The sequence below is a fragment of the Balaenoptera borealis genome, assembly GCF_965194805.1.
Source record: "Balaenoptera borealis genome assembly, chromosome: 3".
Taxonomy (NCBI): domain Eukaryota; kingdom Metazoa; phylum Chordata; class Mammalia; order Artiodactyla; family Balaenopteridae; genus Balaenoptera; species Balaenoptera borealis.
In genome coordinates, this window is record NC_138866.1 from 31,714,910 (window position 1) to 31,729,435 (window position 14,526).

A 14,526-nucleotide genomic window follows, 5' to 3' on the forward strand; every position below is an offset into this window, starting at 1 on the left:
GAGCTATTTGCTGTATGCCCACTGCCCATGCCTAATACTCTGAGCTTTAGACTTCCAGGGAATGGCAAATGGGCTAAAGCTAGTCTGATTTTGTTTTGTTGCAGAGGTGACAGACAGGAAGCTGACTGTGGAGGAAGAGGAAGCCAAGAGGATAGCAGAAATGGGAAAGCCAATATTGGGTGAACACCCCAAACTAGAGGTCATCATTGAAGAGTCCTATGAGTTCAAGGTCAGGCCATAAGTGAGATGTAATTGAATAATAAAGTAATGAGGTGGGAGGTAGAAGACCTGGAGTCTTGTTCCAATGTCACCACTGAATACGTGAAGTTGAAACTGAACAACTCACTTACCCCAGTCTCAGTTTTCCCATTTGTAAAGCGGAACAAACAGTGCTGGCCATTTGTATCTTAGGAATATTGTGAGGAAACATAACATAGCCTATGGAATAAATGAGCTATAAAGCTCCTAAATGTATCATCGCTATTTAATTGTATTTTTAAAACAAATATACTAAAATTCAGTACTCCAGCCTAGGTTTACTGACATCATTAGTGTTATTCTCTGTTGTATTGCTCTAAATATCCAATGTCAGCAGTCACAACTGAAGAAAAGGACAATAGAAGGACTATGCCAGAAGACACCCCCTAAGGCCATTCCATGCATAACTTTCAGAACTCACGTGGAGCCCCCTGGAGTACAGGGTATCTTTCATTCCCATGAAACGCCAGACTCTACAATGGTTCTGAGCATTCTAACCTCATGGTTCCAAGTTTTAATCTTCCTGACAGACTACCGTGGACAAGCTGATCAGGAAGACAAACCTGGCCTTGGTTGTGGGGACCCATTCCTGGAGGGACCAGTTCATGGAGGCCATCACTGTCAGTGCAGGTAAGAGGGTCTCAAGATGGGCACAGGAAGCTCCAGGGAAGCAAGAGCACAGCCATGTCAACAACTCACCAGTCTCTGGGAGGGCCCTGTGGCCGGTCTTCCCAGCTCTAACCCTAGATGTTTGCCTTTTCACTGAGTCACTTTGGAAGAGAACTGTGGGGTAACTAGAAGAGCATGGCTGTCTCTGGTTTCAAACCCTGGTTCTACTGTGTGAACTGGGACAAGCTATCCTCTCTGTGCTTCGATTTCCTCATCCAAAAAGGGAACCATTGCTACCTTTCTCAGCAAAGAGAGTAGAAAGCTACAGAGTCTGGTACTGAACAGGAACTTAAGAAATTCTGTTTTTCATCATTCCGTCCTCTTATTAATTTGGTCCTCCTTTTCTGTAAAATGCGGGGCTATTCTGATTTAGAGATGTGGGGGTCTGGGGTTGGTAAAAACTTTGCATTGACTGACAAACCCCTGCCCTGGATGATTTCAGACCTCTCCTCGGCATTTAGTGACAGGTTTCCTCCGTGGGGACCCACAGCACAGCCAGCATCCCAGAGGCCTACATGCGGGTTGGCATGGGGATGGGAGGGGTCTTGCCACCACTCACAGTATTGCCTCTTAGCACCATTGAGGCCTCCTGTACTGCCCCACACTCCTGGCCTTGTCTCTTTTCATGAAGCTTTGTTGTCATAGCAACCCACGGGGTCACATCCCTGAGGTCCCAGCACCAAAGCCAAAGTACAGCCAGGAAGAGAGGCCCACTGCTGCTGCGTTCGCTGCCCCTCTTTTCCTATCACCTGCTTCAGATACTTTCAGTCCCCCCATCTGATGACCTTTCTTTGCCCCTATAGAGACAATAAGTGGAATATCAGCCACATAATCTAATTCCCTCCTTTTTCAAAGGAGGGAGCTGAGATTCAGAAACCAAAGATGATTTACCCCAGGTTCCAGATTCTCTTCATAGCAAAGCTGCAATTGGAACCCAAGTGTCCTGACTCCTGCTTCCACCGGTTATGTCAAAACATGACAGAGGTTGCCTTTGACAGGGCGCCAGCACATCCTCTCCCCCTGGACTGCTGAATGGGCAACTCTGCCCACATTTCCTGGCAAGGACAAACCAGGCCCATCCCTGCTCCATCCCACGGGATATTTGGAGGACGGCACTGTCTCCCCAGGATGCCCACATGATCTGGAACGAAAGTTGTCCTGCTGGGGATGGATAATGACCAGAACCACGAGGTTATTGCAGCAGTCACGTCAGGAAGATTAGAGAGGAGCCCCATGGGTGTCCAGTGAAGAGTGGAAACACAACTAATTTCGCTTTCCTTCACCTAGGCAACCCCGCGCCTGTTCCATCCTCCTCCCTCTCTCTCCCACTGCCCTGTCCCTCTCACGTTCTCACATCCTTTCTCTTCATCTCTTTCTCTTCCCTTTCCTACTCCCCTGTCCTCTCTCACCCACTCTCCCTGGGTGCCCTGCATTCAAATTGACCAATGGGGCACCCCAACTCGTTTTCTATTTCCCGCCTGTTTTCTGGTGCCCGCACCAGCTGCCCAGGAGAGAGCTGGAGTCTCCGTGCAGCCAATGATGCTCATGATGTGGGTTGGACTTGACTTGCTCATGAATGGGGATCTGACCCCGCTGTCCTTTCTTGGGCCTGTTTGTCTTGCCTGCAGCCGGGGACGAGGATGAGGATGAGTCAGGTGAGGAGAGGCTGCCCTCCTGCTTTGACTACGTCATGCACTTCCTAACGGTCTTCTGGAAGGTGCTGTTTGCCTGCGTGCCCCCCACAGAGTATTGCCATGGCTGGGCCTGCTTCGTCGTCTCCATTCTCATCATCGGCATGCTCACAGCTGTCATCGGGGATCTGGCCTCCCACTTCGGCTGCACCATTGGCCTCAAGGACTCGGTCACGGCTGTTGTTTTTGTGGCGTTTGGCACCTCTGTGCCAGGTAAGAGTGAGGGGTGCTTGGATTTGCAAAGAGGGTATTACCTGGTTCGAGTGACCCCTACTCACTTTGCCTCATTATCTTCCTTACCATCTCAGATCTGAGCTTAACAGAGCCTCTGCCCCTAAGGTGCATAGAAGTCAATCAAAGGGGTCATTGCCACGATTAAGAATGATAGCTAACATTTCCTGAGCACTTTTGATGTGTCAAGAAGTATGTATGCTAAGCAGCTCACCTGTTTTAGCCCTGTAATGCTCACCCAAACCCTATTCAATAAGGAGAGTTATTATCCCCACTTGACAGATGAGGAGACTGAGGCCCACAGAGGTTAAGTTACCTGCTCAAGTAAGTGGCCAATTTCTTAACCTCCACATCAGATGAATAGGCCATTTCCCTCTGGCTGCAGATTAGCCTGCTTGAAGATGTGCTGGAGAAATGCCCACCAGCCTCCTCTGCTTAGGACACCCGTGAGTACAAAGTGTCTCACAGCAGGATAGGTGAAGGAAGCTTTGCAAGCTCTCGTCCTTTCATATGATGAATTACATATTCCTTTTTTTTCTTATAAACACCTAAAGATGAACAGGAACAGGCATGCCTTTATTTATTCATTAGACAAATGTTTACTGAGCCTGATCCAGTCTTGTGCTGGTTGCTGGGACAATAATGGGAAACAAGACAGACATGCTTCCCTCTCCATGTGGAGTTTATAAATCTCCATGTGCGATTTATTTCTGTGCTCCAGAGCCTCGAGGGACTGGAGCCATCAGAGGGGAAGGAGCAGATATGGGTAAAAGGAACAGATGTGGGAAGAAGTTACAGAGAATCAGAGGTTAAAAAAATTTTTAAAGCAAGGTCATAGGCAAGAAAAGGCAAGAGGTTTTCTCTGGGAGAAAATTGGCAACAAGGAGGCAAGCCAGGACAAGCCGGGCAAGGGAGAGTTGGGGCACAGCCAAGTCCTTGCAGTGTGTCCGGAGAACAGCTGGCAGCATTAGGGGCTTGAAGGTTATCCTGTGGTCCACTCAGCTGATGTGTGGCTTTGGCTGAAGCTCTTTGGATGTAAGGTGATGCTACGGAAAGGGCTCTTAACATGAGGGTTTTCAGGACAAATCTCCTGATAACTTACCTTGAGTAGATTCCTTGAACCTTATTTTTCCTAACTTGTCAAATAAAAGGGTGGCTGGCAGTCCTTCCAGTGCCTACAAGTCATGCTGACATCTAAAGTCAAACAGCCTGCAAGGCCCTGTGCTCTGTATATTAACTGCAAAGGCAGAGCCCCGTCTTCCTTGAGTCCACAGCTCCCCTTGTATCTCCCCATCACAGTTCCCCAGCATGTCCTCCGTCCCCATAAATCCAGCACCTAGCGCAATGCTAAGCCCATGGGCTCAATCACAGTCTGTTACGTAAGTAAATGCCCCGTGTGACAGGTGCAATCAGGCACTTAACTGTAAGAAGCTTCCCTGGATGTCAAAGTTCCCTGGGGAGATATTATGGGAAAGCAAACACCCCTTACTGAAAAAGTAGTCAAAGGAGAATAATAAACCCATTCAGTAAATACCATGACCAGAAAAAACCTTGGGAATCTTTCAGACGCAGGCAGATGAGGAACGGGAAGCCCAGAGAAGTAAGGTGACCCATCCAAGGCCACACAGCTTATTCATGGCAGAGCTGGGGGTAGCCCCCATGCCCCCACCTGTCATTCCCGGACTCGGCCTGATGGCCCCAGCTGCCTTACTGGACACACTCAAAGGTAGGCCCTCCACGCCTCAGCCTCCCACCAGCTCTTGTTTGTCTCTGCCTCTTTCCAGATACGTTTGCCAGCAAAGCAGCCGCCATCCAGGACGTGTACGCAGATGCCTCCATTGGCAATGTCACGGGCAGCAACGCCGTCAACGTGTTCCTGGGCATTGGCCTGGCCTGGACCGTGGCCGCCATCTACTGGGCCCTGCAGGGACAGGAGTTCCACGTGTCAGAGGGCACGCTGGCCTTCTCTGTCACCCTCTTCACCATCTTTGCGTTTGTGTGCATCAGCGTGCTCTTGTACCGCCGGCGACCCCACCTGGGCGGGGAGCTGGGCGGCCCTCGTGGCTGCAAGCTGGCCACGACTTGGCTCTTTGTGAGCCTGTGGCTTCTCTACATACTCTTTGCCACGCTGGAAGCCTACTGCTACATCAAGGGGTTCTGAGCCGCAGCAGCCCTGGAGAGGCAGTATCAGGACCCGAGCCCCAGGAACTTCACCCGACCAGGCCCTGGCAGTGAACTGAAAGGGCGGAGTCTTAATCAATCCAACAGAATGGAGGAAATACCCATTTTACAAAGTATTTAATTCAATACAAACCAACAACAGCGACAAATCCAACTCCAGCCCATCTTCCCGCCATGTCCCTGACCCATAACAAAATCAGACCCTTTCACCACCTTCTGTTCCACCTTCTGATTATTCCTTTGCTTCTACTTTCCTCAGGGGCAGGGTTTCTCCTGTCTGTCCGGTTGGATACATCACCGTTCTCTCACTCCACTGGCGAGGCTTGAAAATGAGTCCTATCCACGTGGCTGGCTCGGGGTTCTCTTTTCATTATCGTGGTGGCTTTCATTTTCCCATCAGGTTTTGCTCATCATTTGTTTGTTCATCTTGTCTTTTCTCTCTGAGGTTAGTGACAACGGTGCTGTGAAGGAGCTCAAGGTCTGAGCCGATGGGTAGAGGCATGAACTTGCAGACACACCCTCTCCCACTTGCACTGGGTAACAGCTGTCTCTTGCTCCATCGAGGTCCTTCCCCCCCCACCCCCCGTTTATTCTCTTCATTCTTGAATGGACTGGTGGCATTTGGGTGGCAGTAAGTTTGCACACCCTGGTGGGGCACTAAAGAACGGGGACTGTGGCAGGAGCACAGCTTTCTATCAAGCTACTGTCGAAATCCAGTTTAAAACAAGAAGTCATTTTTCTCTTCCCTGCCCGAGCCTTTCGAATTCTGTCTCGTTGTGTCAATGTCTATATGTTTACCCTTCTGCAGGAAGACCCACCAAGCGGGAGATAGGGGACAAAAATAGGAATGGAATATGATAACATAGGGCAGCTAGGGAAACAGAAGGGCTATATGCCTTCTAGAACATCTTTGGCTTCGTATCTGAGGCAGGAGAGACGCGATGTCCACCTAGTGAGATCTTTAAGGGAAAAGATTATATTTAAAATGTCAGTGCTTCTGAGAAATGTCAGCTTTACCACACCCTCACTTCCTAATGCACCAGACTAAGAGCTCTGACTGTATCTTTTGATTTAATGCAAAAACTTGGAGTTTTATAAGAAAATGAGGACCTCCTTCCACCTCTCCTGGACTCTCCGGTCACATTTGAAAGCATTTTCACAAGACAGGAACTGGAATTCCTCATCTCTCCCACATTCCTGCTTGTTTTTAAACCTCTTGAAGCTCTTTTTCCAGCCTATGGGCTATTTCTTGCCCCAGTAGGAGGAATCAAAGCTGCCATAATCCCATGGAGCCTGAGTTTATAGAGAGATTGGCGTGCCCTACAGACCTTTTCCCAACAAATTTTGAAAGGACCTGGCTTTAAAACACACACACACATGCACACACATACATGCATGCATGCACACACACACACACACACACACACACACACACACAAATAACCACACATATGAAATCACCAAAAGACTGCCCACAGATCTTTAGGCTTTCTGCATTGACATAAATACATTTTTTAAGGGAAAAGAAGTAATTAAAAAAACACCTGTTTAATTTTAAACACATTTTTTAAGAAAAAAATAGCTGAAAAAGAAACAGTGTTCATGTCATAAGCTGTGTTGACAGTTGCCAGTGGAAATGTTGGGTTGGTTTAAAAAAAAAAAATAAAAGCTACACTTATATCTCTCTAAAGACAGCTTGCTTCTCCCCATGTTGCCTCAGGAAAAGGTCTAGGGGGTCACCTTGGGTTCCTTCTGGAGCTGAAGTGGTTGAGGTGAAAGTGTCATCTCCTATTTGTGTCTCCTATTTGTATCTGTCGTCTCCTCAGATGCCAATGTGCCAGACCCAGGATTTTTAAAGCAAAAAATGCTTCAGGACAATGCCACCTGTCAAAGTCTGGACTTTAAGACGCTGGAGGACGTAAGAGGTGGAGCTGTGATGATTAAAGGGGAAAGAGCTTTTTGTATTAGAAAGGCCTGGTAGGGCAGGATTCCAGCTGGACAAACAGCGCAGTGTATTAATTACCAATAGGCACATTCATTCATTCATTTATTCATGACTCTTTCAACAAATGTATTTTGAGCACCCTGTGTGCCTTTAGCTACATTCTGGTGCTACCATGAAGAGTAAGATAGAGTTCCTGACCTCAAGAAACTCACAGTACAGAGAGGCAGGTAGAACTTCTTTTAACCAAGGCTCTTTTGGTTACAAGAAGCAGAAACCCATTAAGCTAGTTCAAGAAATGAAGGGGGTGGGGGCGATACTGCGAAGGCCTGGTGGGGGGCTCTTGTGGAACCCAAGGCAGGAGCACGGCAGGCCATGGGCGCCTGAAAGCCCTCAGGAACCAAGGCCACGTTCCACCTCCCCGAAACCACAAGGTGTCCCCCGTCCTTCCTCCTTCTCCCTGTCAGTCCTATCCACTTCCTTCCCCACCCCCAACGTGCTCTTGCTTTGTTTGTCTTGCACGTGGCCGGCACTGCCACCAGCCCTGACACTCTACCATGACCTCACAGCTCTGTTCCCCACAACGAACTAGAACATCCCTTTTTAAATCTGAGCGCGGGTTCAATGGAGAAAATGTGGCCCATTTTCCATCCCCAAAGGGCCAGTCCCCAAAGGCAGAACCCTTGTAGAAGGCTGTGTCAAAGGGGTTGGGGTGCTGTGGTCTGATTACTTTGTGTCATGTGTCCACTCCTGGTCTGAACAACTCAGGTAAGGAGAGGAGGGTGGCGACCACGTTGTATGTACTGTCACCCTTTCCAAAAGTTAAGTGATGGGAAGAAGCCTATGAAGCATATGAGCCATCAAGGTGTGAAGAAAAATTACAGTTCTATGCCATGAGTGGTCGAAGAATGTCATAGACAGGGCATCACAGGGACATGACAGAAAGAAACACTGACTCAGCCTGCAAGAATTGAAGAAGACTTCACAGAGAATGGAACAGTTAGGTAGGATCTTGAAGGAAGAATAAGTAGTGATTTAACTTGGTGAGGGGGCTTGGTGGTGAAGAACATTCGAGAAGAAACAGCATGCTCGAAGGCACAAGGGTAAATCAGGGGCTGGTGGGGTCATGGGTTAACAAGAGTTGTCATGGCTAGAGGATAGCATTCAAAAGGACACAAAACAACACCAAAAAAGCAGTCCGGGAGAAGGACTTGTCTGGAAGACTCTTTCAATTTTTTGCCAGCCACAAAGTTGATAATGAAAAATGCCCTTCAGCCGACGAAATGGTAGATGCAGAATCATGAAATCAGTTCCTCCCCATCTCTCCCCTTTTGTGAGTCCTTTCTGGGTTATCCAGATGTTAGGCTTTGTCAAGCTGAGATAAACCACAGAGAATGAGGAAGAGGAATCTGAGGACCTGGTACTAGTCGAGATGCCACCACTGACCAGTTCTGTGGACTTGAGCCAGTCTCCCTCCTCTCAGTTTCCTGAACTACAAATAAGGTTTTAATAGATGGCCTCTGAAGCCCATTACTTCTACCTTTAACACTGAGATTCTAGAATATATATACAAGAGCAGTGTGTGTGTGTGTGTGTGTGTGTTATCAAACTGCCCATCAACCTCATCTGGCGGAGCATAGCAGATGTCCATTCGCAATCCCTTGGCTCCATGGCCTGTCTATTAGTGTGAAAAAGACACAGCCAGCCGTTGTGCACGTCATTTTCAGCATTTTTTCCTGGCAGAGCCACAGCATTCCCATCCCCTTGACTCATTTATTACTTAGAGTAATGTTAGCTGCTATAATAAAGAAACCCCAGTATGTCGGGGCTGAGCAAAATGAAAGTGCATTTCTCACTCACGTAATAATCCAGTGAGAATGGTCCCAGTCAGCAGGTGGCTTTCTTCTACACAAGGCAGCAGGCTTGTCAGTGTTTTAAAACAAACATTTTGTGTAAAAATCTGGATTTTGGCTTCTCTGGCCACACCGCGTGGGCATTCCCTCATGGCAACACTCCAATGGAGCTGATCAGTGGTCACCCCGTGTAGACAGGCTTTATGTTCTCGATTCACCAGAGTCCCTACCCAGCCTGCCACTTTCATTCACAGGACCTCCTGGTCCCTGGAGCCATTTATGCATGTGACACCTGCTATGGGGTCACGGTCTGGGTTTTGCATTTTGGCCTTCCACGTGTTGGTGCTAACCTCCAGTATTCTGTGAGGTTTGAATCCCAGTTATACCATTTTTACCTTTCGTGGGATTTTTAAACAAGTGACTTTAACCTCCCTTAGCCTCAGTTTCTCCAATCCAGACATACAGTTGTTGCAAAGGTTAAATGAACGATTTTTCAAGGCAATTACCATAGTGCCCTATACCTAGCATGTACCCTGGAAATATTCCTTTCACCTCACATTAATGGTTTGTGGTAAAATCCCTTACAGCTGGTGCCATCGGGGTCTGACATGTTCCAGGGGACTGCCAGTGTTCGGGGTTGGGGGGGTGGTAGGTGGATGGCCTCAGACCACTTCAGCCAACATACCGTTCCTCTATATGTTGGTCCAGGCAGGCTTCATGGAAGTGGAGAAAAGCTCTCCATGGTCTTGCTTCTGTAGCAGAAGCAGGTCTCTAGCTCCTCAGCCTGCATGGGGCACAGAGGTTAAGATTTAGAGGGATGGCCAAGGGGCACCAGGACCCCCATGTCAGGCAAGCCCCTTGGCACATTGGAGAAGTGGGGCAGATATGTTTGGCATCAAAGAAAGAGTGATAAAGAAAGGGACAACAGCCCATATAGAGTCTTTCATGCTAATAGTAAAGTGGGTCATGGTGGACAGAAATACCTGCGGGCTTGCAGAAGGAGGTGAAGCCTTGGGAGAAGCCACGTAGTCTGGCCAAGGTCATCCTGCAAGTGAGTGGCAGAGCTGGACTTAACTACATAGGTCTACCAGATTTCAAAGTCACTGCTTATTATCTGCATATGCACCTGTTGGGTGTGTAAGACAAGCATTGTTTACTTTCATAGTATTCAAGAAGAAAGTTAGGAACATAAATAGGATGACTTGTCTTGGTTTCTCCAGGACTTTCCTGGGTTTAGCACTGAAATTCACATATTTTAGGAAACCCCTCAGTCCTGGGAAATAGGGATGGTTGGTCACCAAAAAATATTACAACTGTCTTACAGAGTAAGACTTAGTACAGAATTGCTACTACTAGTAAATGGTAGTCCCTGCACACACACCTTCTACTATGTCATGCTGTCATCTTTTCCCAAACATTCCATGTCCCATTACTCTCAGCTAGCACTTCAGCTGGATGAAGTTCTTTACCTGGTGTGAATACTCAAACCTTCATCCCACAGAATTTGAATTCTTGGTGCATTGCTCCAGTTTTTCATTGATCCGTACCCTCAGGAAATGGAGTATGAAAAGGCACCCCCAATGAATCCCAAGGTTCCAAACATAGTCCTTCTTACTCTCATTGTGTAGCAGCCCAGTACACCCTAAATAACTGGGATAATCACCCCACCCAGCTCAGTGATCTCTTCTGCCTGTTAGTTTCTTGGCATAAATAATCTGAAATGGTTAGAGAGTAGCTTCAACTTCTAAATCATCAAAGCCACAACTGTGTTCCCTGGTGGAGGCATTTCTCCGTTAGGCATTAGGACCTCCAGACCTACTGAGCCCAAGGTTGTAGGGGCAAAAAGTAAAATTTTTCAAGAGGATTATTGGGCATATGATGAGAGGGGTCACCCCACCTCCACTCCTTGATCCTCAGATGTATGCATCCTGTCTAGAAGAAGTCAGCACTGTATACTGGCCCCCAATTTAAAGCATACACTGCATTCAGTGGGATAGCATCCCAACCTCACAAGGTATTATCTCCTAGCTGGTGCTGTAATTGAGCCTGCAACAGGTCATTCCAATATTATGTCAAGACAGCCACCTTTGAGTGATAAGAAATGTGCTAAGACTAGTGCCTCTGATTAAAGGCTGTGTTAAAAATATATCATGGCAATAGATAAGGCACTCTGAGTCCACGAAAGATGTTAGCAGAAACACTATGGCCAAATCTCTTAAGTTTGCTTTCTATGTCTGTGAGTTTATTTCTGTTTTGTACATAAGTTCATTTGTATCATTTTTTAAGATTCCATATATAAGTGATAGCGTGTGATATTTGTCTTTGTCTGACTTACTGCACTTAGTAGGATAATCTCTAGGTCCATCCACGTTGCTACAAATGGCAATATTTCATTCTTTTTTATGGCTGAGTAATATTCCATTGTGTATACATACTGCATCATCTCTATCCATTCATCTGTCGATGGATACTTAGGTTGCTTCCATGTCTTGGCTATTGTAAACAGTGCTGCTATGAACATAGGGGTACATGTGCCTTTTCAAATTATAGTTTTGTCCAGACATATGCCCAGGAGTGGGATCGCTGGATCATACGATAACTCTATTTTCAGTTTTTTAAGGAATCGCCATACTGTTCTCCATAGTGGCTGCACCAATTTAATTCCCACTAACAGGGTAGGGGGGGGTCCCTTTTCTCCACACCCTCTCCAGCATTTATTATTCGTAGACTTTTTGATGATGGCCATTCTGATCAGTGTGAGGTAATACCTCATTGTTGTTTTAAAATATCAAACAAAGAAAATCTTTTCACCAACTCAAGGATTTTCATTGACCACTCCCCAGTGACAAATTAAGAAAATATGCTAAAATAGTGACTGCAATTTTCACTGTATTCCTCCTGAAAGCTCAGGGCCATAGCTAGGGTACGATCAGGATGGTTTAGGAGAATTCAGGAGGAAGCACCAAGAGTCAGACTGGGTGAGCCAAGTTTAGAAGGACAAGACATAATTAGCTATACAAGGAAGACAGGTGAGGACAGACATCCCAGGCAGTTTGGCAACGCTGTATGGAGAAGTGATGGAGAGAAGAGAATGGCTTATTTGTGGAGACCTGGGTTCAAGTTCTGCTGTCATATCACTGGCAGAGTGACCCTGGCTATGTCACCTAAGGTGCTGAAGTCTCGTGTTTTTCAGTCCATTACATAATTAAGGTACTTTTACCTCCTCTAGAGTTTGGGGGATTAAAATATATAACTGATATAATTTATGCATCTCACTGCCTAGTAGATTTCTCATTATTTATGTTATTATTGATATTGTTGCCCCAGGAGGAAGCATGAGAAGTGAAGGCACTGAACAGCGTGGGGCACGGAGTGGTGTAATGTACATGATTGAAGAGTGGACTGAATGTGAAGGCAGCAGGGCTTAACTGGACGTACACCAGTGTAGTGTGCCAGCATCACAACAATGAGATGTGCACAATTTTCAGGAGAGTGTATATGGGAGGAGTGGTTGAAGATCACAACCAGATCAAGAAGTTTAGCTTTGTGGGCTAAACTAAGGCAACTATATTCATCTCCAAATCTATTGTATTAGTCTGCTCAGGGTGCCATAACAAAATAACACAGATTGGGCGGCTTAAACAACAGAAATTTATTTTCTCACAGTTCTGGAAGCTAGAAGTCCATGATCAAGGTGCTGACAGGGTTGGTTTCTGGGGAGGCGTCTCTTCCTGACTTGCAGATGGTCACCTTCTCACTGTGTCTTCAAATGGCCTTTTCTCTGGGCACAGAGAGAGATCTCCGGTATCTCTTCCTCTTCTTATGAGGACACCAGTTCTATTGGATTAGGGCCTCATCCTTATGACCTCATCTAACCTTGATTACCTCCTTAAAGGGCCCATCTCCAAATATAGTCACATTGGAAGTTAGGGCTTCAACATATGAATTTGTGGGCGGGACACAATTCAGTGTCGCCCCACTGAGGGACTTTGGGCAGGAGAGTAACATGATCTGATTTGCTTTTTCATTAGCTCAGTCTGAGCTGTCTGTGTCGTGGAGGATGGTTGAGGTGGAGAGTGGATGGAGGGGAGGCCAGAGACCATTTACAACTATCGACCACTGAAAGAAGCAGATGGAATGGTGGCAGTGGGGGGGGGGGGGGTTGGAGAGGAGGTCCCAGAGGAGAGAGAATTAAGGGGGGGAATTCACAGGACATGGCAACAGACTGGATGGGCAAGGAGGGAAAGACATTGTAGGGAGGAAGCAAGCAGGGCTCTGGGGTCCCAGGCTTGGGGGAGTGGTTGGCTGGTGTACCCAGCACTGAGGAGAGGTGGGTGGAGATGGCGTGTCCAGTGTTAGTTATATTGAGTTTTCAGGGCTTGTGGGACACCCAAGTGGAAGTGTCCAGGAGCCTGGATTCAGCAGAGACCTGGGCTGAGTCTGGAACAATCTCCCTAGCAGATTTCCAGAGCAGTTGCCATTCTCCTGAGCGTCTATTCTGAAATTACTTAAAATAGCCACACGCTGCCCTGCAGCCCTCCTTAGTCACGAGTGTGAAAACCTCAAACCCCAGCAGCCCAGCAGAGACACCTCAGCCAATTTCTAGTTTGTTTTTCCAGTTTGAGGTGTCTCATTCCTCCCAACCCCTCTTCCTCCACCCCTCCCCCAGGCCTTTCATTCCTCTCACACGTCCCCTCTCCCACCATAGTTTTTTCCCCTGAACTCAGACTATCTTGGCTCTTTATCAGCCTTGACCCTTCCTCATGGCTCTCTCAGCCGCTCCTGATTTCCTTCTTGCCTCTCTTCTCCCTCCCCCTGCACATCGCTTTACCTCTTGCTCTGTCTGCATTTTATTTCCTCTCTAAAGCATACACATCTTCTCATTATTTTTCTTCCTTTACTGCCAATCACAGCCCCATAATGTGGATCCCCTCCAAGGAGGCTTTCTAACTAACTCCTGTCCCACTTCCTAAAGGTGCATTTGTTTCATCTCCCCATTCTGCACCAGCCCCGCTTCACGCTGTGGACCCTCAGCATGTCTTCCCGTTTGGTGTGCCTCCTCATCCCCTGAAACGCACAAACCTCCTGCAGTGCAAGACCTGTTTACCTGTGCACAGAAGAGCAAAGAGCCCAGACAAAGAATCTGTCTGTGAAAAGTGAAGGGAGTTACCTGAAGCCAAAGATAGTCCAATGGCTGGACCAGGATGAAAAGCTGACCTTCTGACTCTTAAGTCCAGGACCCTGGGAAATTAACAACACCAGGTGCACTAGGGTCTACATAGACCCTGACATCTCCCCTCAGCTGGGCTCCTGCTGCTGCCCAGGGGTCCTCCCCACCATCTCCCGCTGACTCCCCACTACCCTCCCCAAGGAGAATGCTGCAAAGCTTTCCCAAACCTCCTGCCTCAAGCCAGTAGACCTCCTCTGGTCTCTGAGCTCTGCTGGGTCCTGGTCTCCACCAGGCCATTCCACACCCAGTCAAGGATTTTAAAGGGACCTAGGTTCAACGGGGTCAAATTAAATACTCTGGAGTCAGCTCTGCCCCACATGGCTCGACCTGGGTCTCAAGGGTGACCCCTCAGAAAGCAGAGTTTGCGTCTTTAGCGGGGAGGAGGGATGCCTGGAGAAGAGAGTTGCTGAACACTGGCCGGTGGAGAGGATGGGGGACTGAAAACCCTGGGGTTTCTGTTTGCAGCTACAT

General features: G+C 47.6%; 1 protein-coding gene across 4 annotated transcripts in view; it reads left to right on the forward strand.

The window, feature by feature from the left end:
• Positions 1-6,720, forward strand: part of SLC8A3 (solute carrier family 8 member A3) — a 270,004-nt gene extending 263,284 nt beyond the window's left edge. For all 4 annotated transcript variants that reach the window (XM_082384328.1, XM_082384327.1, XM_082384329.1 and 1 more), the window contains 4 exons: positions 105-229; positions 789-888; positions 2,556-2,831; positions 4,634-6,720. In XM_082384328.1, the coding sequence (XP_082240454.1) occupies positions 105-229; positions 789-888; positions 2,556-2,831; positions 4,634-5,010 (878 nt within the window). In that variant the 3' untranslated portion in view covers positions 5,011-6,720. The remainder of the gene's footprint in view (positions 1-104; positions 230-788; positions 889-2,555; positions 2,832-4,633) is intronic.
• The last annotated feature ends 7,806 nt before the right edge of the window (positions 6,721-14,526 follow it).